Source organism: Scyliorhinus canicula, chromosome 4 (assembly GCF_902713615.1).
Source record: "Scyliorhinus canicula chromosome 4, sScyCan1.1, whole genome shotgun sequence".
In the NCBI taxonomy this organism is placed as follows: Eukaryota; Metazoa; Chordata; class Chondrichthyes; order Carcharhiniformes; family Scyliorhinidae; genus Scyliorhinus; species Scyliorhinus canicula.
In genome coordinates, this window is record NC_052149.1 from 83,561,551 (window position 1) to 83,586,819 (window position 25,269).

Here is a 25,269-nt window from a genome sequence, read left to right on the forward strand (position 1 = left end):
GACAGAGAACCTTTTTTGCTTGCTCCAAAATCATCTCTCTCTCTCTGAATTCATCTTTAACCTAACCTTTGAAACCTATTCTTACTTTGCTTTGCATACAGCTATTTCCTTTTGTTTCATTTTTGTATTGTGCATTTTGATCTGAAGAAATTACCACAAACTGAATTGTATTTTGAATTCAACTCAACCATCTGTATTTGCGTTGGACAAACAACTTTCTAGATTCTGTATTCGCATTTAATTGACTTGACCAGTAGACTTTAAAACTAACACAAATAAAGCTGTACTTTACTTCACCCAAAAAGCTCAGTTTCAAGTTCTGTCGATTAATACACAGTCGGCGACACATAAATATATTAACAAAGTACAGATCCATCACCACCATTCTCCACCCGATCGGCAATCCCAATACCAGCATTGGGGCATTGGGCAATGAAGAATCCACCCCATTAATTCCATTTCCCTCTGCAGATGCTGCCTGACCTGTTGAGTTCTTCCAGCATTTTTGGTTTCAATTTCAGATTTCCAATATCTGCAGTATTTTTGTTTCTGTAACAGTTTTGAATTTTAAAAAAATAATACATTTCAGAAGTTGTACCAAACAATTTTCAATATTGATATATATGGGGCTGAATTTTCAAAGTTGGGTGAGAAACCTGACAACCAGATAAGTTCAGGGTCCTGATGCTTTAGTGACACAATTTTAATATATAAATGCCCTGATTGGGCAAGAGTGGAGCCTAGTGCCTAATTAGTGGCCGACAGTGCCTCCAGAAGACAGGAGCCACCTGTCCAGTGGCAAAGGCAGCCATGTTGGGGACTGCTGCAATGTTACCAAAGAAAGGAAGGATTTCTTAATGGCCAGGAGGATAAAGTTGGTGCAAGGTGGACATGGATGCCAAATAAAGGTATAGCGCTGAACCTGGAACTAGTTGATCCTTCACATTTCACAAAAAGAGCAAAGATAAAAATGAACTTCCTTCACCCTACCATTCATCTAACCAGTAACACATGCGTGGTATTATCATAAATGTAAGAACTGCAAGGGTTAATGAAATGTATAACTCAACCACCAGAGGGAGCTAGATGGACAAGCATAGAAGACATTGATGCTAAGCCTTATGGATGAGAGGTTGAGGAGAAGGCTCGAGAACAGACTGAAGGAAAGATAGTGTGAGTGAGAGCAGATCATAGTTAATGTTATAATGTAGAGATTAGTAGTAGATGAGTGCAGATTATATGTTCAGTATCAACTGTGTATTATCTAGGAGTAAGTGTTGAATCCAAATTAGTAGTTATAGCTTTTTCAAGTTAAAGCTATTTTGTGGTCTTTGTGAACACTGTGCCAACCATCCTCAATTTAGCAACATAAAGAACACCAGAACATGTACAAGACTGTTTGACTTTGTGTGGAAAAAAGATTGAAGAGTCCTTCTGTTTCAGACAGGCCCCTTCACAAGCTCCTTAAGGAGCCGTTGATTGGCGACATGTTTGGTTTCCCGTTCTCACCTACAAGCAGTTCTTTTGAAAATTACAAACTATCTTGGAGGTGGCGAATCATTGCTGACCCTCAGGAACGCAATTTACAAATCCCACCCATACCTGTTCCTGCCTCCACTGACAGTGAAACATCTAACCCACAATTTACTCAGTTCTTTAGACAAGTAATTCTATTTTCATATTATGCGGATTTGTGTCAGTGAAAAATGGTCATTTACTACTGATTTTGTTTAACTAAGTTTATGAAGCTAATGAATGGTTCAAGTAGTTGACCACCACACTGAAGACCCAATATGACGTCTTTCACTTCATCACGAGGAATCAAACTTATTCCATTCTCATCAAAATGCTATCACTACTTGAAAAATGAAATGAAAATGAAAATCGCTTATTGTCACGAGTAGGCTTCAATGAAGTTACTGTGAAAAGCCCCTAGTCGCCACATTCCGGCACCTGTCCGGGGAGGCTGGTACGGGAATTGAACCGTGCTGCTGGCCTGCTTGGTCTGCTTTAAAAGCCAGTGATTTAGCCCAGTGAGCTAAACCAGCCCCTTATGCAGGTAGATACACATTTCATCTCATGGGGAAATCATAGAATGGTTCAGCAGAGGAGGGCATTCTACCCATGAAGTCTGCACCAGCTCTTTCATTCTATTTCCCTTTTTAACCGCCACCCCCCCCCCCCCCCCCCCCCCATATCCCTGCAGCATTTTATTTCTTTTAAGTGTTCATCCAATTCCTATTTGTAGGCTACAATTGACTACTGTATGCAACAAACAGCCCATCAGAGAATGTATTCCAAATCCTCACCTCTCATTGCATAAAGACATTTTTCCTCATGTCGCTTCTAATATTTTTTGCCAATCACTATAAATCTGTGCTCTCTGATTATCAACCATTGGAAACCATTTTCCTTTAACTACTCTACGAAACACTCCATGATTTTTAACATCTCCACCGAATCGCCTATTAACCTTCTCTGATATAAGCAGAATAACCCCTGCTTCTCTAGTCTATCCATATAAAGGTTTACATGGATATACACTTCATATAACCACTGGAACAAATCTACCCATACTGCCCAGTTTTTATTATCTCCATTAATCCCTTTAACAGCAGCTGTTTTATCTGTCACCCAGGGCATGTGACACTTCTCGCTTCGGGGGCTGTGGGTAGGCAGAAACCACACAATGCAAAATAGGAAACCATTAGCTTCTCACACAAGCCTGTTTCATTAAATAACAGAAAATGCTGTAAGTGATTAGCATGGTTAGTCAGTATCGTGAGAGTGAGAGACAGAGAGAGAGAGGAGAGAGAAACAACATTAGTGTTTCAGGTCAATGAATTTCATCAGAAATCGAAAATATTAGAAACAAAACTGGGGCGGAATTCTCCGACCCCTGCAGGATTGGGGAATCGCCCGGGGCCTGGCGTAAATCCCGCCGCCATGGCCGGAATTCTCCGCCACCCGGGAATCAGCGGGTACAGGAATCGGGCCCCCCGCGGCGATTCTCCGGCCCGCAATGGGCCGAAGTCCCGCCGCTGTCAGGCCTCTCCCACCGACGTGGTTTAAATCACCTCTGTGCCAGCGGGAGCAGGTGGCGCGAGCGGGCCCCGGGGTCCTGGGGGGGGGGGGGGGGGGGGGCGGGCGGGGCGATCGGAGCCCGGGGTGTGCCCCCACGGTGGCCTCGCCCGTGATCGGGCCCACCGATCGGTGGGCGGGCCTGTGCCATGGGGGCACTCTTTTTCCTCCGCCGCCATCACGGCCTCCACCATGGTGGAGGCACAAGAGACCTCCTCCACCGCGCATGCGCCAGAGGTGACGTCAGCTGCCGCTGACGCTCCGGCGCATGCGCGGACTTACGCCAACCAAGGCCTTTCGGCCAGCCCCGACGCCAATCGGCGTGGCGCCAAAGGCCACTGGCGCCAGTCAATAGAGTGGGAGCCACTCCAGCGCAGGCCTAGCCCCTAAACGTGCAGAGAATTCCGCACCTTTGGGGAGGCCCGACACTGGAGTGGTTGGCGCAGGGACCCCCCGCCCCGCCGGGTAGGGGAGAATTTCGCCCCTGGTTTTTAGGAAGTACAGAGGCTAGGGAAAGTGGGAAAGACAGGAACGAACATAAGAAAAGTGATCGGTTGAAGGAATGATGAAATGATAAATATGCCATGATGCACGGCAAAAGGAGAGCCAGGTAATGAGACAAGTAGAGAAACAAATGATGGTTCTTGAGGAGGTGTGAATGTGAACAGCAGAATCATTCCCAACAGCTTAAAAAATGGGAGCAGTGGTCATGATCCAAAATTATTCAAATTTATGTTGATTCTGCAAGACTGTAAACGGAGGATGAGATGTTGTCCTTCAAACTTATGTTTAGTTTTATTGGTGCAGACTGGAGACAAACAGATCAATAAGAAGTGAAGCAGAGAATTCAAATGGGCAACAACCAAAAGCTAAGGGTCATGCTTGCAGACTGAGTGGAAGTGTTCAGCAAAGCAATCATTCATTCTGTATTTGGTCACCCGATGGTACAGGAGACAACATTTTAGGCAGCTGATATAGTACAATAAATTCTAACTACAAGAAAATCACTGTTTAGCCTGGAAGCCCCGTTTGGGCCCTGGCTGAGGGCGAGAGAGGAGGTGAAAGGGCAGGTGCTGCAGCTCCTGCACAAGTATGAACACGTGCTGCAGGGAGGGGAGCAAGTGGTGTGCACGTCTGAAGAATGGTCCAGGATGTCACAGAGGGAATTGCCCCTTTGGAAAGCTGAAAGGTTGATGCAAGACATGCTGGGTGGTGGCATCATGCTGGAGGTGGTGAAAATTCATTCATTGAATGCGGAGGAAGGAGGGGGTGGAAACTGAGGGCAGAGTGATCCCTATCATGGTTTTGGGAGGAAGCAAAGGGGTGAGGAAAAAAGTGAGGAGAATGGGATGAACATGTTTGAGGGCCTTGTCAATCACAGCAGTGGTGCAATGTGCCTGAATGCATGGTTTTGAGTGCCTCCAGCAACCAAGTAGAGACAGCTGATGAGGAAGGCAGGTTTAGGGGGAACAAAATCACAAGGTTCAGGAATTTAATCTGGCATCCTGTAGTGCATTGCACTCCTCTAAAGAGCCTTTGTAAACTGGACATCCAGTCCCATCATGATGGCTACATTGGACTACACGATCGTGGTGCTAAAAATACAATGGCCTGGAGTTTTGCCCTTGAGTGGGGTGCGCTGTCAGGAAATCTCCTAGCTTGTCTGGAAAGTGTCATGAATGGCGAAATATTTATTCCATCGAGAGCTGGTATGGGATAGGGTTGGGACCATCATTCTATGGGCGTAGACCAGAGGCGGCCACAGAAGCTGTTGTGTACAGCTTTTTGGGACTTTGTCTTTGTTGTTAAACATTAGGCCTTCTTGCTTTCACAACTCACCCAATCTCTGTGCCCATACATGCAACTCCTGACTCCCACTCAACACTTATAACCCCTTTAACAACTTAGTGCCAACTGATGCCAACATAAGTTCCAACCCACCTCTATGGTCCCTTATAGTCCCAACGCCAACAGTTTCAACTCATGCCAAGCCATGTCCCTCACCCATCAATCACCCCTTGTCCTTACCATCCATGCCAACTCATGCAATATTCACTATGGACAGACCTCATATTGAAACAAAATAAGACAAAGTTCTAAATAACTATTAGAGACTATATAAGAAAAGGTCATTCATGAAAATCCATTCAATACATTTAAGTACCCTCAAATAACTAATCCCTTATAATAACATTTGTATTCATACTCCCACATCAAGAACTGCAAATCATTTAATAATCTATTGGAGGTGTCAATCAAACTATGAACTAACATCCGCCTACTGTGATACTGATAGGTTGTGAAAGACGTCAAGCTGTCATATTGCTATAAGGGTAGCATTTAATATTTTTCAACAAACGGCTATTGAAACTGCAAGTACCATTTTTTAAAATACAGAAACACAGGCAGGCTGCTTCCCCTGATTTGTAAAGGACATACTACTTAAATAACTTGATAGCATGACAGTTCCACAGACCGTATCTGCCCTTTACAATATTTTTTGCTTATTCTAAATAATTATAACTCTCACACTGCAGGATAAGATCTTCCCCTCCAGTGAAAACGGAACCTATGAGCCTGCTGATTTCCGATTTCCCATATGGTTTCCTACACTCCCTTCCCTTACCAGTAAAAATTGGATCTGTCTGAAATGGGGGTGCGACTTCCAGAATCAGGGGTGGAATTTTCCAACCCCCAGGAATCATCGGGGGCGGGAATCGTGCCGCGCCGGTCGGCGGGCCCCCCGCAGCGTTTCTCCGGCCCGGATGGGCAGAAGTCCCGCCGCTGACAAGCCTTTCCCGCCGGCAGGAATCAAAGCACGTCTGGTGCCGGCGGGATTGGTGGCGCGGGCGGGCGCCGGTGTCCTGGGGGGGGGGGGGGGGGGGGCATGGGCCGATTTGGCCCCGGGGGGGTGCCCCCACGGTGGCCTGCAATCGGGGCCCAATGATCAGCGGGCGGGCCTGTGCCGTGGGGGCACTCTTTTTCTTCCGCCTCCGCCACGGTCTCCACCATGGCGGAGGCGGAAGAGCATGCGCCGGGATGACATCAGCAGCTGCTGACGCTCCGGCGCATGCGCGGACTTCCGCTGGCTGGCGGGGCGCTAAAGGCCGTTCGCGCTGGCCGGCGGAGCGGAAACCACTCTGGAGCTGGCCTAGCCCCTAAAGGTGTGGAGAATTCGCACTTTTGGGGAGGCCCGTCGCCGGAGTGGTTCTCGCCACTCCACAATGCTGGGACCCCGTGCCCCACCGGGTAGGGGAGAATCCCGGCCCAGGTTCCCAGCGCCATTTTGGATATACTTTAGTCTCATACCTCTGAGAAATCCAGGCCTGTTTTTGATGCCAGCCTATCATTCTTGCTGCAATTTGGAATGAAAAACCCAAAACATGACAGCGATCAAAAGGGGGCTAATGTAATGGGCTCCCTGGTCATTTTCATATTGCAAATATTTTTGATATTGGGCAGAAATGTAACAGTTAACCTTGTCATCAAAAGGTCAAATGATGCAATTCTTGAGTTTGTTTGAGTAATTAGAGCAATGTTTTTCAAACTTTTTTTCCGGGGACCCATTTTTAACCAACAGGCCAACTTTCGGGACCCACACCAGCCGACCGTCGCAACTCACGCGGGCCGACCTTCGCGATTCAACATTAATCCCCAACCAACATGGCTGAAAGAGATGACTTGGCAATTGTCTGTGGGAGCCTGTGTGCACATATTGACTGCTGCGTTTCCTACCTTACAGCAATGACTACACTTCAAAAGTACCTACTCAGTTGTAAAACACTTTGGGAACATCCTGAGGTCATGAAAGGTGCTACATAAATGTAAATTGAAACAGTCCCAGGATGAGTTTGCAGTGCCGGGAAAGACCACTCTATCAGTACTCTGCTGAAATTCAGGGCCTCAGCGAGGGACGCCCTGCCGAGGCCTCACTTAATCCCGTTTACTACACTGAGGAGCTCCACTTGCCGGAACTCCTCAGTGCAGGAAGACATAGGGGAGGGGGTGACCCCGCTTTGCAGTCAGCGGGAGCTGGGGCTGCCCCATATCAATGACAGAGGCAGGAAGAGACCCTTCATTGGTCGCTCAAGCAGCTCAATTGAGCTCTTGCAAGGTAGCTTGGTGGCGCCTCCACCATCCCGCCCCCGCAAATGTGCATACTTCCCGTCTCCCTACATCTATATATGGGCCACCTTGCCTCCCACCCATCTCCAGCTGCCTGACAAATTCCAGTGTGATGAGGTTGTATCTCACAATCAATTAAAATTTCTTGCCTTGTCAGTTCAACCACCTTACAGGAAAAACCTACCCAACAAGCAGTTACAAGGCATAAACACCCACAATGCATATGAAAGTCTTTCGTTATAAGAAGACTTGTTAGGAACGTGGTTCTGCACACGCACACCGATGAGCAGGCACACAGCGCCGTGTGCCCGCATTTTGTTTTATGGTCGCGGTCGACATTTTGAAGGCCACTCGCAGCCGGCATTGTTAAAAGCCGGCTGCTGTGGCTGTTGCGCGTGAATTTGCGCGAACGGGATCTCCGCGACCCTCCCGACACCCGCCCACGACCCACCCACGGGTTGCGACCCCGACTTTGAAAATGCCTGAATTAGAGGATCAGTGAAATGCATTAGCAGTTTATATTGTGCTTGTCCTTGTAACTCACTGATGCCTGTACATGTGTGGCAAGAAAAACAATTTAAATGCAAAATAAGTTCAGTATTTATTGGGTTAAAGCAATAGCTGGAGCAGACGCAATGGTATTAGACAGAGCAAAGGGGAGCCCATCTCAATTAAACAGTTCCATTTTACTGAACACATTTGGGCCAACTGGGCAAGCAGATCAATCAGCACATGGAAATGAAGATTGGAAGAAAAGAGCATTGTGCAATTTCTACCACTTTGAATACACTTGAAGGTAAGACTCCTGTTGGTATCCTGCTAAAATAGTTGATGATAGATTTGTGGTGGTAAAGGTGGGTGAGTTGAAACAGCTCCAGGATGAGTGAGTAGAAATGGGAAGAGCAAGATTATTTTAAGGAGTGAAGACAACTCAACAGCAAGCTTTCAAATATGCTCTGCAAATTGCGTGCATTTGTGCTTGCAAGGACTGTTCTTCATTGCGAGGAATGATCCAACAGACTCATTTTGCACACGGCCTTTGATTTAGTGGCCTAAGTGTCCATCAAATTAAATCAAAAGTACTAAGAACAAGTCTGGAGTAAAGTACACATAACTGAAAGTACACAAAGATCTTCAAAATTCCAAAAGCTCTTATTTACAGATGAATAAACAATTACCACATGCTGTTTCCTGACTTATAATGACATTTGTACTAGCAGTGCAAACAACTCTCAAGTCCGCACTTCCACCTAGTTTCTCCAAAATGCAGAATTCAATTGGACATTTCAATCCAGCTAATCCAGATGTTCCTCTCACCTTTGAACCACTTGACCTTTGGCTCTGGAACACCAGTGGTTCTGCATTCCAGAACTGAAGTGTCACCGAGACCAATGAGGATTTCCTTTCGGACAACAGTGACCTTTGGAGCCTCTGAGGAGAAAAAAAATTACATATTACAACATCTGCATGAACATCTATCAGAATATAAAATGAAAATCATGCCTGTTTCGACCCAAAACAAGTAGTTTATATTGCGTAAATCTGGACTCTTGTATAAAACCGCACAAGGATAAGACCGCTGTATAATGCAGTTGCCATTACTGCCTTCTGGCATTCCAGATTATTTGAATCTCAGTTCAAGTATTCACATTGATTTAGTCATCTTAAAATTAAAACTACATAAACTAACTTTGAATCTGAAATGAAAAATACGAGTCAAGAATTGAACTTTCCCCATTATAGGGTTGAATACTTTGCTGACATTTTTTGACATCGTGAATCCGAAACTAAAAACATGGCACCAAACATGGAATTGTTGCAAATTTTGTTCGTCTAATACATCTATGAATAATGGAAGCCAGAAATGCTCAACAAACCTTCCAGCATCTGAAAGAGAAAAATAAGGATGGAGTTTATGTTCCCTTCCCAGGGAGCTTGAAAGGGTAGGGGGGGGGGGGGGGGGGGGGGGGGGGGGGGGGAGATGCATGCAAGATCTAACAGGTGGCCTACCTATTACTGGCCTGCATGCCTCTGGCCTATCTGAATCTTTACAGAGTGGGCGGGGAGGTGTTAGGCGACATGCCCGCCCTTGGATCTATTGAGACCCTGAAATGGAAATCTGTTATTAACAGTTTATATCTTGGGCAGGATTCTCCCATTCGGCGGCAGAGTGCCTTCGCCGTCGGAAACGCTGTCGGGAACGGGCCGCTGGGAGTACCGATTCTGGCCCCTACAGGGGGCCAGCACAGCGCTGGAGCAGTTCCGGCCTCCCATCCCAGCGGGAACTCTGCGCCATGGGATCTGTGCATGCGCAGTGGCGCCGGCGCCAACCCGCGAACGTGCGGTGATCTTCCTCAACGTGCCGGCCCTGACGCAACATGGTGTGGGGGTTTAGGGGCCGGCGCAGAAGAAAATAGGCCTGGGGAGAGAGAGGCCGGCCCGCCAATCGGTGGGCCCTGATCGCGGGCCAAGCCCCATCAGAGACCCCCCCAGGGTCGGAGCCCCCCCCTGCTGCGACCAGAGGGACTCTGCCTTTTTAGAGTGGCCACTTGGCCCATCCCGGCTGAGAATCGGCGACCCAGCAGCCCGCGACCAGTGGCATCGCATGCCGGCATCGGGGCGGCGTGGCCCGGTTGTCAGAATTCTCTGGTTCGGCCCCGGGCTGGGAGAATTCCGTCCCTTATCTGTATGCCCCTATTAGCATCTTCTTTGGTCTTTAACACTTCAACAGTAGAAAATGTATCACCATTTCTACCTTGCCAGCTCTGAAGAAGTCTAACGGACTTGAAACATTGGGCCGTAATCAATTATCGTTGTGAATTTCTTTCCGTGCCCGTCTCCCCTGACCTTCCAAGTCGGGTTGGGTGAAATGTGCATCCCGCAGCTGCCCTCATGATCCAGCACCAAGCCCAGATCCACTGGATTGAAGAACACACTTTTCTAGGGCACTCGTTGCCGTAAACCAGCCAAGTTCAAGGTCTCATTGAAATGGACAGGCAATGGAGGAGGTAAGTACATAGGATTCAGGGGAATGGAGGGGATCAGAGGTTGGGACAGGATGGGAAATCAGAGAACAGGTAAGGAGTTAGGGGTTGAACCTGCGGTGGAGAGGAGGGGGTTGTATCTCAGCCGGTGGCGAGTGGGCCATGTCAGGTGGTGGAGGGGTGGAAGAGAGTGCATTGGGTTAGGCCTGAGGAGTGGTCAGGTAGAGAGGGTGTCGGGCCTGTGGGGGGGTTTGGGTCAGGTCAGGAGGGGATCGGATTGGGACCTGGAGGGGCTATTCCTGTGTGGGTGAAAAAACTCATGACTGAGTGGATAGTCAGGGTTGGGAGCGTCTAGGCTATGGGGATGGTCCTGTTTGGGGGCCACTCTAGATCTCTACAATAGTTACCCAGAAGTTAGAAGAGGTTTTAATCCTTCTAACCTTTTTTGGATAACTATTTGTGTAACACAGCTGAAGCCATTGAAAGTTTGCGATTTAAATCGCATTTTCAGATGGTTCCCAGCACAGGGCATTTGTCCAGAGGAAGTTAGGCCTTCTGGGCAATTTCCATGCAAACCCTTACCTGCAAAGTGCCAAGAGGGGTTACCCACTGCAGCCAAGGGGTAGCTTCCCAATCGGATGCTGGGGAGCTCGGAAGTAACAGCCCGATGATTCTGTTTCTCTATCCACAGTTGCTGCCAGATCTGTTGAGACTTTCCAGCATTTTCAGTTTACATTCCAGCATCTGCAATATTTTGCTTTGATGTTGTTTGGGCACACTGAGTAATTTCTCTCAGAAGAGGAAATAGTTCAGATGTCTGCAAAGTCAAGCATAACTTTCCAGTGTGACCTTTACAACAACATTGGCCTTGAATTTCCTGGAATGATATGAAGTGTAACTTTTGCCGTTAATTGAACAGTTGCACACTCTGTTCATCTGGCATTATATTTATGTGGAGATTTACCAATCTGGCTCTGGCACAATGAGTTCAATAGTTTAATAGTTTAATAATGAATTAAAGGTCTTGTTCCTGGTACAGCCAATGGTATATCCAGCAGATCAGCAACTTGGCAGCTGAGAACAGAGGCCATAAACTCAGACTAAGGCTAGGCACTCGGGTAAATGAATCGCAACACCTGGAATCAACTCAAGTTAACTATTAAAAAATGTAAAAATGCTGTGAACAGTGTTTTACAGCCTCTGCATAACATCCTTTCTACAGGAATGTCAGGAAAAAGGATGGGAAGAAATGGTCACAGAATTTTGGGACGGACGACCCGAATTGATTATTGGATGAGCCTCACATCGGCAGGACCGCTGCTGGTCACTGGAGACTCCAAAGGGTGAATTGCTCCTCACAAGGTGAGCCAGGAGGCATGGGGCAGAATTTTACATTCCTGTGCTGGTGGGTTTGTAGGCAGGCAACATTTTTTGGATGGCCTTACCATCGTCTGGCCTGGCCTCAGGACAATTTTATAGTGGTATGGGCGAGCCTTAGGCTGCCATAACCCCCCCCCCCCCCACCCCCCCACCAACCCCACCCTCACACCCACCTCCATCCACCCCAATCAAGGCCCTGAGGTGACCAGCTAATGACCACTAAAGGCCATTTCCCATCCAGTCTCCTGCACTCCAAGGACTTAAACTCTAGGGACTGTCTGTAGTCCCAGTTAAATGGCCGCGGTGAAGCCAGTGTCGGCAGCAACGCATTCACTACCAAGGCCCTTGCCTAAGCTGAGAGAAGTTTGCTCTCAGCGCTTACTCCCTTTATTGCAGTCAATCACAATCAGCAATTTGTTGGATTAACATCTTAGGCACTTGGACTAAAAAATAATAGCTCGTATTGATGTGATTTACGACTCCGTTTCCTCCTCATCTCTTTGCACTGTTACACGGAGAAACAGAAGGATTTTTGCACTAACCTAGGTAGGTGAGAATGGATGCTTCTCTGTCTGTCCCTGCAGGGTTACTGGCCAGGCAGGTATAAACTCCAGAATCCTTCTGGGAAGCATGTCTAATGATTAGACTTCCACCTTTACTGAGCATATGCCTTCAAAACACAAAGCACAGTGAGACACCTTAGACATATATTTGTTAGAATAGGTGGTGTTTTTAGTATTGAAAGTTGAAAACTTAAAAAATATAGATCGACTATAGATGACAAATAATTCTTCTATAAACCAGTGAACAGACCATTATATCCTTTTTAAATTCTCTATCATCTTCTGAAGGTGTTGATGCAAACTGTGACATGGTTCCATTGATGATGTTCAATACCATCTGGTTCAAGTGGTCATTATTTATTTGTTGTCCCGGATATTGAACACGAGAGGCGAATTCACCTTGGCAATAGGGCCTGTATGTATCATTACAGCTGTTGTGTTATGTACTCTGGGATAACACAGGCTGCAATTGGATGCAGCTTTAACCAAAAGATACTCCAGACCTTGAAGTTAGTCGAATCTGATTTATTGAACCAGTAGCAGTTTGTTTAAAATAAATTTAGAGTACCCAATTCATTTTTTCCAATTAAGGGGCAATTTAGCATGGCCAATCCACCTAGCCTGTACATCTTTGGGTTGTGGGGGCTAAACCCACGCAAAAATGGTGAGAATGTGCAAACTCCACACGGACAGTGACCCAGAGCCGGAATCGATCCTGGGACCTCGGTGCCGTGAGGCAGCAGGGCTAACCCACCGCGCCACCGTGCTGCCTCCAGTAGCAGTTAGCACAGTTCTCTATGAGTTTGACTCTCTGCTAACCTAAGTGTGGTTACTCTGTCTGATTGAACCAGACTAGCTCTTAGCCACGTGCTGGAGGTGTGATTCTGTAAATACACCCTGATTCACTCTAGATGTTCATCAGTGGAAAGAGGCGGAGTGTGAGTGCCTCATGCCTTTTATAGTGAGATACCACCCCTGAGTGTCCTGCCTGCTCATTGGTCATGTCCTGTTCTCTGTGTTCATTAGCTGCCTGTCTGTATATCATTATCTGCATGTCTGCATATCATGACATCTCCCCTTTTTTAATGTTTTTTTGGCATATGGGAACGTACTTACATGTGGTGGCATATATTAACATATTTACAAGCGGTGGCATATGTGAACGTATTTACATGTGAAGACAGCTGTCTAATGGGAGAAAACAGTACATAGCAAACAAAAGAAATGTTTATAAGACCAGTCTCTGGGGCTTGCATCTGATCCTTGTCGACCGCCGGAGAGGTGGTGGTGGGGACGACGGCGCCTTGACAGGCGGGATAGAAACCTGACTGGTGGCCTCGTAGTTCGAGGTATCAGAAGGTGGCAAAACAACGGACAGAAATGGAGAAGAAAGCGGTTGCGGGCAGGCAACTTTGCGCAGTGCCCGTCTGTTTCATCGCACAACAGAACCATCAGCCATACATAGAACATACGAGCGGGGCACAGCCTGTCGAACAACGACAGCTGAGAGGAGGTTGGCAGAAGCACCTGTGTCCAACTTAAACTGGATGGAGCAGTGGTTGACCTGCATCACCGCACACCATTCATCCGCAGAATCCACAGCGAGGATGGATTGAATTTGTGATGAGTTGGATGTGGCATATTCACATTTGGTAATGATGCCCACACAGTAGGCGGAGTCCAGGCAGTCTCCCTCTGGATCCATTGTGCTGCCAGGATCAGAATCCTGTCATCGTTGTTCCACACTCTGAACGCACTGTCAGCGGAATTGGCAGCGCTGACCCCTGACTGGTGGTGCAGACCTGCACAAGGCTGCATAGTCTCCAGGCTTCCCGCAGTTTAAACATCGCCTGCCTCTTGCAGGGCAGTGTTTCTTTAAGTGGGTGTTGCCGCAGTTCAAGCATGTCATGACGTCGGCATCCTGACGCTCCGCGCGTCGTCGCACGTGCACAGTGCGGTCGGCAGACGTCTGCACCTGCGCAGTGTGGGTCTCGGCCGCTTCGTTATCCCATTTGCATCGCGCATGCGTGGGGTCCCGGGAAAAGCGTTCAAAATGGCCGCTTTCATCAATGCTGAGGCGCTGCATCCAGGTGATGGCCTGCACACTCTCTGCCTCGTGGGAGGCAAGTTTCTCATTTTCAACCGATTTGTACTGGGCATAGCGATTTTTGGTTTGCTCATACACTGTGCATGTTTCAATCGGGACTGGCAGGGTCATATGCTTGATTTTCAGTAGCTGCTCTCTCAGAGGATCAGAGTGAACTCCAAAAACTATTTGGTCTCTGATCATGGAGTCAGCAATATCACCAAAGTTGCAGGACAGCGCTAGCAGGCAGAGGTTAGTTAAGAAGGAGTTGAAAGATTCATCTTTAGATTGTAGACGCTGTTTGAATATGTAGCGCTCGAAGATTTCATTGGTGTCCACTTCACAGTGACTGCCCAACTTGTCCAGGATGGTCTGAAACTTTGTCTTGTCCTGGCCTACGGTGAAGTAAGAAGAGTTGAAGAGTTGGATGGCTTGATCACCAGCTGTTGAGAGGAGAAGTGCGATCTTTCTTGCATCAGACGCACCCACGAGGTCTGAAGCTTCGATATACAGCAGAAACTTTTGCTTGAATGTCCGCCAGTTGGCACTGAGATTGCCGGAGGTCCTGAGCTGGTGAGGAGCCTGAATCTTCTCCATGGTGCGGGGATCCATTCGCTGGTCGTCACAGAATGGACTGAGGTAAACCACCTAGATTAAGCAGTCTCCTGGTAGCATGTTGTGTTATGTACTCTGGGATAACACAGGCTGCAACTGGATGCAACTTTAACCAAAAGATACTCCAGACTTGAAGTTAGTTCAATCTGATTTATTGAACCAATAGCACAGTTACCACAGTTCTCTTTGAGTTCGACTCTCTGCTAACCTAATTGTGGTTATTCTGTCTGACTGAACCAGACTAGCTCTTAGCCACGTGCTGGAGGTGTGATACTGTACATACACCTTGACTCACTCTGTAGATGTTCATCAGTGGAAAGAGGTGGAGTGTGAGTGCCTCGTGCCTTTTATAGTGAGATATCACCCCTGAGTGTCCTGCCTACTCATTGGTCATGTCCTGTTCTCGATGTTCATTGGCTGCCTGTCTATGCCTGTCTGTATACCATTATCTGCATGTCTGCATAGCATGACAACAGGTGACTTTGATTCTGTTGTGACCCAATATTCTCATTCACATATATACTTCCCCACATGGCAATGAATCATGAATGACTCATTTCCCCCTCCAAAGATCCTGGGAGGTAGTGTGTATTTATTGAACCTTTGACTCTGCCCCACCTAGAATTAGTTACCTCAGCACAGATTAAATGTTGAACTGGGGGCTTCTTTAGTCTGCATGGATTAGTATCAAACTGGGTGGAGCCTTTACTAATCTGGGATGCAAAAAAACACAGCTTCATAGTTTGAATGGTTGCAACTACAGACACTAGGAGGCCACTCCCAACAGTTTCAGACACAATGTTTTCTGATTTAAGGTTTATTCATTAATGGGGTTAAGAACAACCTCTGCATCCCCAGAATTCAAACAGGAAAGCCAGCAGTTAAGAAATGGTAAAGTAAGGTAAAGTCACCATGGCCCCAGATAACCATTGACTGCTTTCCCCTTTGAGGGGAAGAGCTGACTAGTGGTGATTTAGCTACTGAGGGTCACCTTGCTTTAGGCGAGGGGCAAAGGTCTGCGGTGGAATTCTCCATTTCTGAGACTAAATGTCAACGCCGGCACAGGATTCGTGGAGGACACAACAGCAAAACTAGCGCCGCACCTGGACCTGGATGCAGCTACCATTCAGGGGCTAGCACCGGCGCCACGTGGAACACAATCGATTCTAATGAGAAACGGTGCCGGATTCACCAGTTTCACGATTGACACTCAGGAGGCTGAGAAGCTGCAGCCGCCATATACACACTGCACTCCCCAAATACACCATCACAGCCAACAAGATGGCAGCGAGGAGAGTGGCCCCAAGATTCACAGAGAGTGAGCTAGAGACCCTGCTGGATGCAGTAGAGGAGAGGCGGGCCACCCTGTACCCCAGCCTGAGAAGGAGACCTGGTGCCTGGCGCAGGTGGCAGAGATGGTGAGCGCCGTCAGCAACACTGTCCGGACCGGCCAGCAGTGCCGGAACAAATTGCATAACCTGCTCGGGGCGGCCAGGATGAGGAGGCAGCACTGTGCCCACACGTCCCACAGACCTGTAACCTGACCGCCCTCCCAACCAAAACCCAGAGAGCGGCCGAACCCCCGCACTGCACCATATGCCAGCACCCATACCAGCTGCCATGGCCAGGTGTCCTGGCCACTGATGCCACCAGTTACCCACTCCCTGTGTTGCATGCGTCGGATTGACTAACACTGTCATTTTCTGCCCACCCCCACGTGTGCCCTCACATGGTGCTTCCTTGGCACCTCCTCCTCCTCGGCCTGTTGCAAAACCAGAGGCCAATGTGGCTGGTCAGCGAATGAGCAGAAAGATGGCTGCATTGCAGGACGCAGCAATGATGGTCCGAGCCTGGACACCATCCCAGCCACTTGGCCCATACCCCTTCCTCCTCCAGGCCCTGGCAGGACCCCCCACACCCCGGTCCGGCAGCCCGCAGTCTCTCCTCTCTGTGTCCTACCTCCTCTCTCTCCCTCAACAGCCACGATGCTGGGTTCACGATTTTTAAAAGCACAAATGAACCGCGCCCCCGGGAATCCGGCCCATCGGAGGCAGAGAATCACGGAGCCCCGGAGAATAGGTCCGGTCTGCTAATGAACCGTGTTTATTGTACGTGCGTTACAGACCACATTGACGCCACTGTAGAGGTGATGGAGAATCGCGATTTGGCGTCAAATCGGTGCCCACTGTGATTTCGACATTGAAACCTCTTCTCCGCCAAATTCCTTTTTCTGATTTTGGCGTCAGCCAATGGAGAATCCCACCTTTGATGTTATTCACCAAATCACATGGAATATATTCGTAAATGTTGGCACAGAGATTGTCAGCAGCATGTCATTCCCATCATCATAACTGGAACTAGGCGTCACTTCAGATGTCTCCTTTCTGCCCTTTCCCGCACGATTCAAGTGCCAATGGAATGAATGTAAAACATTCGCTTTAGTGGCTGGGGAAGCTTTCCATTGCTGAAACCGGCATCAGGTGATGATGGGCAGGATTTCCCTGTTCCACTGAAAGTCAAAGAGCTTTTGGCTGCTTCTCCAGATTGTCCACCGTCACCTCCGATGGTTCCCAGGCAGGAATGGAAAATCCCAGTCAACGTTGCATCCACAGGGAGTCTATTGAAGAATCTCCCTGTCAAACTCTGCATAATGGCTACAACTTTCAAGCTCAACTAAATTGGCATTAAAAGAAGGCTTCAGAACACAAAAATGGCGTGTTTTCAGAATTAAATTTCTCTTGTAAATAATTCACATTACATTGGTTTTACGCTATGCGTGTGTGCATTCAGTATTATTACTTGACAGCAACTTAGTGAGAGATCTCAATGTACTGGCAAGCCTCATAGTTGGCACACTTTGTTGGTTACTGAGCAGTTGGGGTCATTTCTTTTATTGTGGAAGAAATATCGGTGTGTTTTTTTGAAAATTCTTTATTGAATGTTCATATCGGTGTCCAATGTTGTACTCTCCACTCTGTGGGACTTGGCTAACTAAACTTAACAGACCCAGCTGGCTCTCCTGTCAATGCATTGTAAAGGACATTGTCAGAGAGCACTCCTGGGGGGAATAACTGAAATGTTGCAGATTAAGTTAAAGTCCTGTAAGGACTCGGCCAGCCAATACTCTGAGATGAACGAATATTTGGACCGTACTGAAACTGCCCTTAAAGCCCTTAATTTTCTTACCAAACTCCGACCCCAACCTCTACCCTCCCCTGGATCCCTCTTCTACTCCCTTACTCCCCCAACCCCATTTCCCACCAATTCAACCTTGCCAGTCCCGAGCCTCCATGCATTCCCCTGCTTCCCTCCCTTGTGCCATTGAGTTCAACAAAGAAAACCGCTGGCCTGACACTTTATGTGCACAAAGCCGACAGGTGCGCGCCATCTTTAAACAACGATGATCCAGATTCTACTTGTGCAACACTGACATTATTTCAATGGTAGGATTTTATTGAAAACTCTTTCAGATTAATGAGCATTCATGGAATGCACATATATTACAAGAACCAACCCACCACAGGCTGGCGTAGCTATTTTTAAAAAAATGTATTTTTATTGAAATTTAAGTTTTTATTTACAGCAGTCACATCAAAACAAAGGGGGGGAAAGCCATTGGTATCAATGCAAAACAGGCACAGCATACAGCAAAAGTCATTGCCAATAAAGAAACAAATCAGACCGGATGAGCTGAGGACAAATCCCCGACGTGTTCCTCCCCCAAGTACAAGATTCGCCTGTACCAAGCATGAAACAGTCAACAAACACAAGAGTTCCAGTTTTAAAACAGAAATAACAGAGGAACAAAACACCCCAGAGAACCCCAGAGCTATGGGGGAATTACACAGACACCCACAATGCAATTAAACTTCCTTCCTTCTAGGCCCAGGTCAGAGCAGACAAACATTTTACAGTTACAAAACAACAAGAACAGGACTGAGCGCCACAAGTCCAAAGAAATTTCAGGCCTCAGACCTCAAACCCAGGGTATCCCTAGAAAACTCAGTAAAGAGTAAGAAGCAAGCAGCAAGGGAAGACTCCAACAACCAAACCCCACCCACCGGGTCTGAGATGCAAGTGAAGAACGCCACGGGACCATCAAACGACAATACATCCCCTCAGAGGGGAACCAGAACCTCTATAAGGCTCAAGGCCAAGAAGGACATCAACATATTCCAGCCGGAAAACGGAGAACCCCGCCCCAGGGTGTAAGATACCACCCTGAAAGATGGGGTGCAGTGGGAGAGAGGGCCGGTCCATCAGCACCATGGGACCCACACCACCAATCAGGACCACTCCGGAAAAAGGTGTAGGGCTATCATAAACCGCTTATTTTTTTTAAAAGCCTACTCATTTAACCAAGGCACTGAAACCTGCCAGGAGAAAACCAAGCACAAAGTGAGGGACTCAATGGAAGCAACACCCCTCCAGGATCTCTCAGAAGGAAGAGAAGGACAAGGGGAAACAACAAGAACTATCAGAACTATTTATTCGAATAACAGATCTGCCCGGGCTACTGCCCAAGGCATATACAATACCAGGGCCTACCAATTGAACCACAGGGGGACCTCACCCCTACCTTAGGGAAAAAAAGAAAAGGGTAATGCTTGGGTACAACGCTTAGTCCATCTCAAAATCATAGCTCCTATGGGTGCCAGACCCAGCCACCACCAGGCTCCCCCTACAGGACCTGAGAGGACACCCCTGTTCATTGGGGATAGTAGGACACCGACCATAGCACCAGGCCTGGCCTAGCCCAACATCACCACAAAAGACTCAGGAGAATCTGACACCAGAAAGTTCCGCAAACGCCCAATATTTGCAATCCAAGGATGCACCAGCCCAGTTCAGATCAGGACTCGGCACTTCACCCTCCACCCAAGAAGAAGGGACATACAAATTGGGAAGAAAGCTCAGGGATTGATAGAGATGCAGAAATGCAAGGTAGTCCTCAGGATAAGGACTTCTTCACTGGTACACAATAAAAGCCAATAATCAAGGGTAAAGCAGCATCAAGATCATCAAGCACTCAGCAGGATCCAACAATCGAAGCACGAGACACCATTACTCCACGAAGCTCTGACAAAGAGTCATTCTGACTCGAAGCCTGGGCTCTGTTCTCCCTCCACAAATACCATCAGACCTTCTGAGATTTTCAAGCACTTTGTTTGTGATTACTTCCACCATTCTGTCTCACCAGCCCAAGCAGTGAACAACCTAGGCTACGGCCCATTTTGGGAGGGGAGGGGGTGACAGACTCAGTCTCCTCCAACCCCCCTCATGACTGACATATGGAACAGGTCAGAACAAGACCAGCAGATGGAACCAACCCCAGGTCTAGAAGACAGGATTAATTGTGCTTGATCAAATTTAAGTTGGCCAGTCTGGAGATCAAGATTCCCGAAACATTGAACCCAATTCGCGAACTCAACTGGGAACTTCTCCAGTGCCCCACCTCGGAAATCGGACTCAGCAACACTCCTCTCCTCCACTCTCATCTAACTCCATCAGGATGGATGACAAGCCACGCAGCAAGAACTCAACTGTACAGAGACAGTGCTCTTTCTATTACAATAACCTTCTAATGTGTCCCCATTACCTCCATAAAAACACCTTGCAACTTTTAGAATTGGTCCTTGACGACCTGCACCTCAGAGCCGGAATTTCAAGCCAGAACAGTCTCCTTGTTGACAGCCAGAATCCGTCGCTGCACACTGCACCGTCAAGGAGGGAGCTTGTTCAAAAGCAACTGCGTCATCAATGGTAGGGCCCAAATCCGACTCCTTCCAGCCATCATGAACACGCAAGGATTTAAACATTCTAACTCGGCCCTGACATGCAAAAACACAGGGCGGAATTCTCCGCAAAGGCCGACGCCGTTGTGAAACCCGGAGTGTTTCACGACGGCGTCGGAGGCCGCTCCTCGCCCCCTATTCTCCCCCCCACAGGGGGCTAGGAGCGGCGTTCCGTAAATCTCGGCCGCTGGGCCTTGACGCTGGCGTCAAGGCATCGTGCCGAGAATGACGCGGCCGGCGGTGCCTCATGACGTCAGCCGCGCATGCGCAGGTTGGCCGGCTCCAACCCACGCATGCACGGTTGCCGTCTTCCCCTCCGCTGCCCCGCAAGACGTGGCGGCTTGATCTTGCGGGGCAGCGGAGGGGAAAGAGTGCGTCTCTTGGAGACGCCGGACCGACGATCGGTGGGCACTGATCGCAGGCCAGTCCCCTCCCGAGCACGGCCGTGGTGCTCGCTCCCCTCTCCGCCCCCCACAGGCCCCATACTCACCGTTGCCGCGCTGTTCATGCCGGCAGCAACCAGGTGTGGTTGCCGCCGGCGTGAACAGGTCGGGAACGGCAGGCCGCTCGGCCCACCCGCATTTCTTGGCGACACGTGATTCTCCTAGCGGTGTGTCGCACAACGTGACACGCCATTTTGGGTGGGGTGGGAGAATTGCGGGGGGTGCCAGAGCGGCCCTCACGCGATTCTCCCACCCGGCGTGGGAGCGGAGAATCGTGCCCACAAACTTGCAATTCTCTGATGTGAACCAAGAAAAGACAAAAAAGAAATGTGCACACCGGATGAAAGATGAGCCAAGCCGCAGCTCGCGTAAACTCAGCCACTTCCACGCTCACATCATGTGATCCCACCTCAAGTCCTGGCGTAACGTTTGATACACCACAAATATCAAACGCCATTGCGTTATTTATCTCTGCATTGCAACCCACCTTTGGAAAACCAAAATATAGCATTCTGCTTAATTAAGTCACTCCACATGCAGCATTTCCTCCTCTCGTGAGCTCCATAATATTTCCGCTGTGGTTTAATGTAAGATTAGTTTGATGAACAGACCACAGCAGTTGAGGTCCATGTATTAACTGAGTTATGAAGCTTGGGTTATTTCATTTTTGAACTGGCTTCTTTCAAATACTCTCAATGGCGATAAATTTCAGTGTGCTGTTGATTATAATTCTGCACACTGTATTCATCCCCTGAACCGCCAGAAGCACAAAGCAAAATACTTTTAAGGTTGAGAACTGGATTGCACATTCTTCTTGCAAAACAAGTGGTATTGCAATCCCTGACCTCTACCACTAGAGGCTGTTAGGCCACAGAGCTAGCACAACATCATTCTCCGGTCAGAGACATTGGGGTTTCAGGAGTGTTAAACTACAGTTTCCTCTCATCTTGCCAAAATACATTCAGTAACAACTGTTTCTGTTTCTATTTTTCATCCTCTTTGTCTCCAGCTACAGTACAGTTCCATAGATGCCAGTTGACTTTAAGCTCTCCCATGGGTCCATTCTTCACAGCTAATCTTAGATACCGAGTGTTGGCTGCCTTTTCAATATTGGAGCTGAACCTGATGCTGTTTTCTTCCCAACATCTACCAGATTTTCCAGCGGTGGTTTCTGGATTCAATCAGGTCTGTAAATTTGATGGGGATTATTATTTCCTTCCTCAAGTTCAACAACCACCAGTTGTAACACAGTAAAGCTGAATCAGCAGGCGTTGAATTTGGGAGACTTTAGTCTTTATGGCTCATTTCCATTCAGGCCGTCTAACTTAGCAATAAGGCCATGGGGAGAGATAACAAGTTATTTATAGAAGTGTGACTTCAGTTCAGAACATTAAGATATTAAGTCACAAGGTAAATTTTCAATGATAATTTGCCTACACATACACCTATCATTTGAGCTTGTATTCATCCCATCTGAGCTGAGTGGAGCTGTCAGGAAGGAGAGGTAGTTTCCACTGTTGCCTCACGGCGCCGAGGATCTGGGTTCAATCCCGGCCCCACGTCACTGTCCGTGTGGAGTTTGCACATTCTCCCGTGTCTGCATGGGTCTCACCCCAACAACCCAAAGATGCGCAGGGTAGGTGAATTAGCCATGTTAAATTGCCCCTTAATTGGAAAAAAAAAAGAACTGGACACTTACAAAAAGGAAGCAAAGGTAGTTTTAAGTGATCAATGAATAATAGTTGTATTATTGGATATTAGAAATAACGTATAGATTAGTGTTTAAATTAGTGTTACTGTGTGAAAAAGAGTGAAACTCTAGTTAGATTAATATTAAACAAAGGTGTTAGCACGAATGGGGGTTTTTGTTTTTATTTTAAAATGTGTCGCTATCGGGCTTAGAGTGTTTGTGGCATGGAAGATGAACAAGTGCTTGGAGTAAGAATGAGCTGCTGCTTAGCAACCATGGACCACTTAAGTTAGTGATACTCTATAAGTTTAGCTTAACTGAACCCATTTGCAGCAAGAGAGGGGGCAGGTCTCACATCTCTGCGAGAAGCAGAACAATAGAGTAATGGGCAAGAAAGCAATTTCCAGAGAAACTAAAGGACAGTTTGTTCTTTCAGCCTGGGGATGAAAAGAGAAGTTCCAGGAAGTTTTTAGTCAAAGGAACAAGAGGAATTGAAATTAGAACAGGGTACTGTTCATTGAAGTTAAAGTCAGAGCTGAAAAGGGCAGACCTGGTGAAGTTGCCCAATGAAAACCAGAGATATCTGATGCACTTCAAAGGTTGGTGATATCAGCCTGTGAAGTAAAAGTTGAAGCCATTAGTGGCTGGATCCCGAAGAGATTGTGTGAAAAACTTGAATGCTTGTGGCTATTTAAGACAAAGGAATGCTGAAAGAAGAGTTGGAAATCCTGGAGGCGGATCCTCGCTGAAAATAACTGAGGGAAAGCATTTTTTGGAAGAAGGTTCTAAAGCATATTGTTTGAGAGTGCAGTTTAGAAACCCTATTCTGCCGGGAATTGGAGGATCAATCCATAGAAGTCCGACTGGGTGACATGTACCACTTGGTTTCAGAGTGTGGTGTTGTCTGACCACTCTTGGGCTACAGGAAATGTGTGTTTATAGCATAAGATACATTTTATGACCTATGTTATGCTTAAAATCTGTGCACATTTGTGAAGATAAGTGGGAGTGAAGGAGTATTGTGTTATAGTCAAACTTTTCAAGTTTAATAAATGTTTTTTTTCTGTTAGTAAAATTGGCAGTACTGTGATTCTGTTCATCCATATTTTCTAAAAAAAACTAAACAAGGTCTTTTGAGCCAGGGTTCCATTCTGGGACCTTCCCATCCAGTAGTAACATCAAATGTGATTGTAGCAGAGCAGATCCACTGATGTGACATCAGTTGTGGAGATCTTCTCAGAAGATGTTTGCTTCTCGTCAGTGTGATAAGAAACCTATGATGTGGAGATGCCGGCGTTGGACTGGGGTGAGCACAGTAAGAAGTCTTACAAAACCAGGTTAAAGTCCAACAGGTTTGTTTCAAATCACTAGCTTTTGGACCACTGTTCCTTCCTCAGGTAATGAAGAGGAAGGTCAAAGTATCGTCTTGCATCTTTGACTTTGTCTATATATATGTTTCTGGAACATACCTCTTCATTTAAGACTGGTGTTGTAAGACTTCTTACAATAAGAAACCTAGGTAGAGATGTCACCACAGACTACCCACTCCAAAGTTTGACAGCTGAGATGAATGAATCAAGGGACATGCAGATGTGAATGTACAAAAGCTAATTAGGTAAAATAGGAGATTTATTTCAGGATAGATACTTAAACCTTTTGTGAAAAAGTGACGTGTGAAGCTGGAGACAACTATAGATCACCATGGTGGACCAGTGAATTTCTATTAGGGTACCAAATGCCAAACCACAGATTTACCGTGGCTTAGCTAAATGCATGCTCCAACAATCCTAGTTAATAAGCAAGGCTCACTTGTATTGAAGTTCACTTTCAGGTGTACTCTTATCAGAAACAAATAAAACCTATAACCTTCACTTTTCTCATTGCTTGTCCACTTTCACTGGCTCTGTTCCCAGCTATCTCAACAAATGACCATCTTTCATGTCAGTTTAGGCAGCGATGGCCAGCAATCTATTTGGCGAGGAGGTATGTGACATCCAGTCCTGGACTTACCATCCCAGCAAGGACCATAAAAAATAAAACACCCAAGCAAAATATTCTCTCTTTAACATCTCAATCTCGCTATCCTTTGTATCTGGTGGAGCTCTACACCAAGCAACACATTCACCAGTTGATTAACATCTTGAATTGCTTTATGGATTATTTAAATAACTGATGGGAGGCACAATGAAAAATTGGATTATTGGAAAATGTAACTTAGTGACAGTCTGTACCTGCTTGCTCCCATTATGAACATATCATTGTGAGTCCAGACTACCTGTGGTTGGGGGTAGCCTGTCACCGAGCAGCTGATTCGCACTTCTTTCCTTTCAGTGAACGTCTGGTTCCTGGGGTACACGGTAACTCTCGGAGGTTCTGATTTAAAGCACAAGATTATCAGTTACTTACAATAAAATAAATTCGCAAATCATGCAGAAATAGAAGGTTCAGACAGGATAGACCAGTCCACAGAAAAGCATGCAAACATTATAAATCTGAACACCAGTTTG

At 47.1% G+C, this 25,269-nt stretch overlaps 1 protein-coding gene across 2 annotated transcripts in view; it reads right to left on the minus strand.

The window, feature by feature from the left end:
• hmcn1 (hemicentin 1) overlaps positions 1–25,269 on the minus strand; it is a 677,622-nt gene that overhangs the window by 431,859 nt on the left and 220,494 nt on the right. For both annotated transcript variants that reach the window (XM_038794621.1, XM_038794624.1), the window contains exons 12-14: positions 24,994–25,135; positions 12,113–12,240; positions 8,524–8,637 (exon numbers count right to left, since the gene is read on the minus strand). In XM_038794621.1, the coding sequence (XP_038650549.1) occupies positions 8,524–8,637; positions 12,113–12,240; positions 24,994–25,135 (384 nt within the window). The remainder of the gene's footprint in view (positions 1–8,523; positions 8,638–12,112; positions 12,241–24,993; positions 25,136–25,269) is intronic.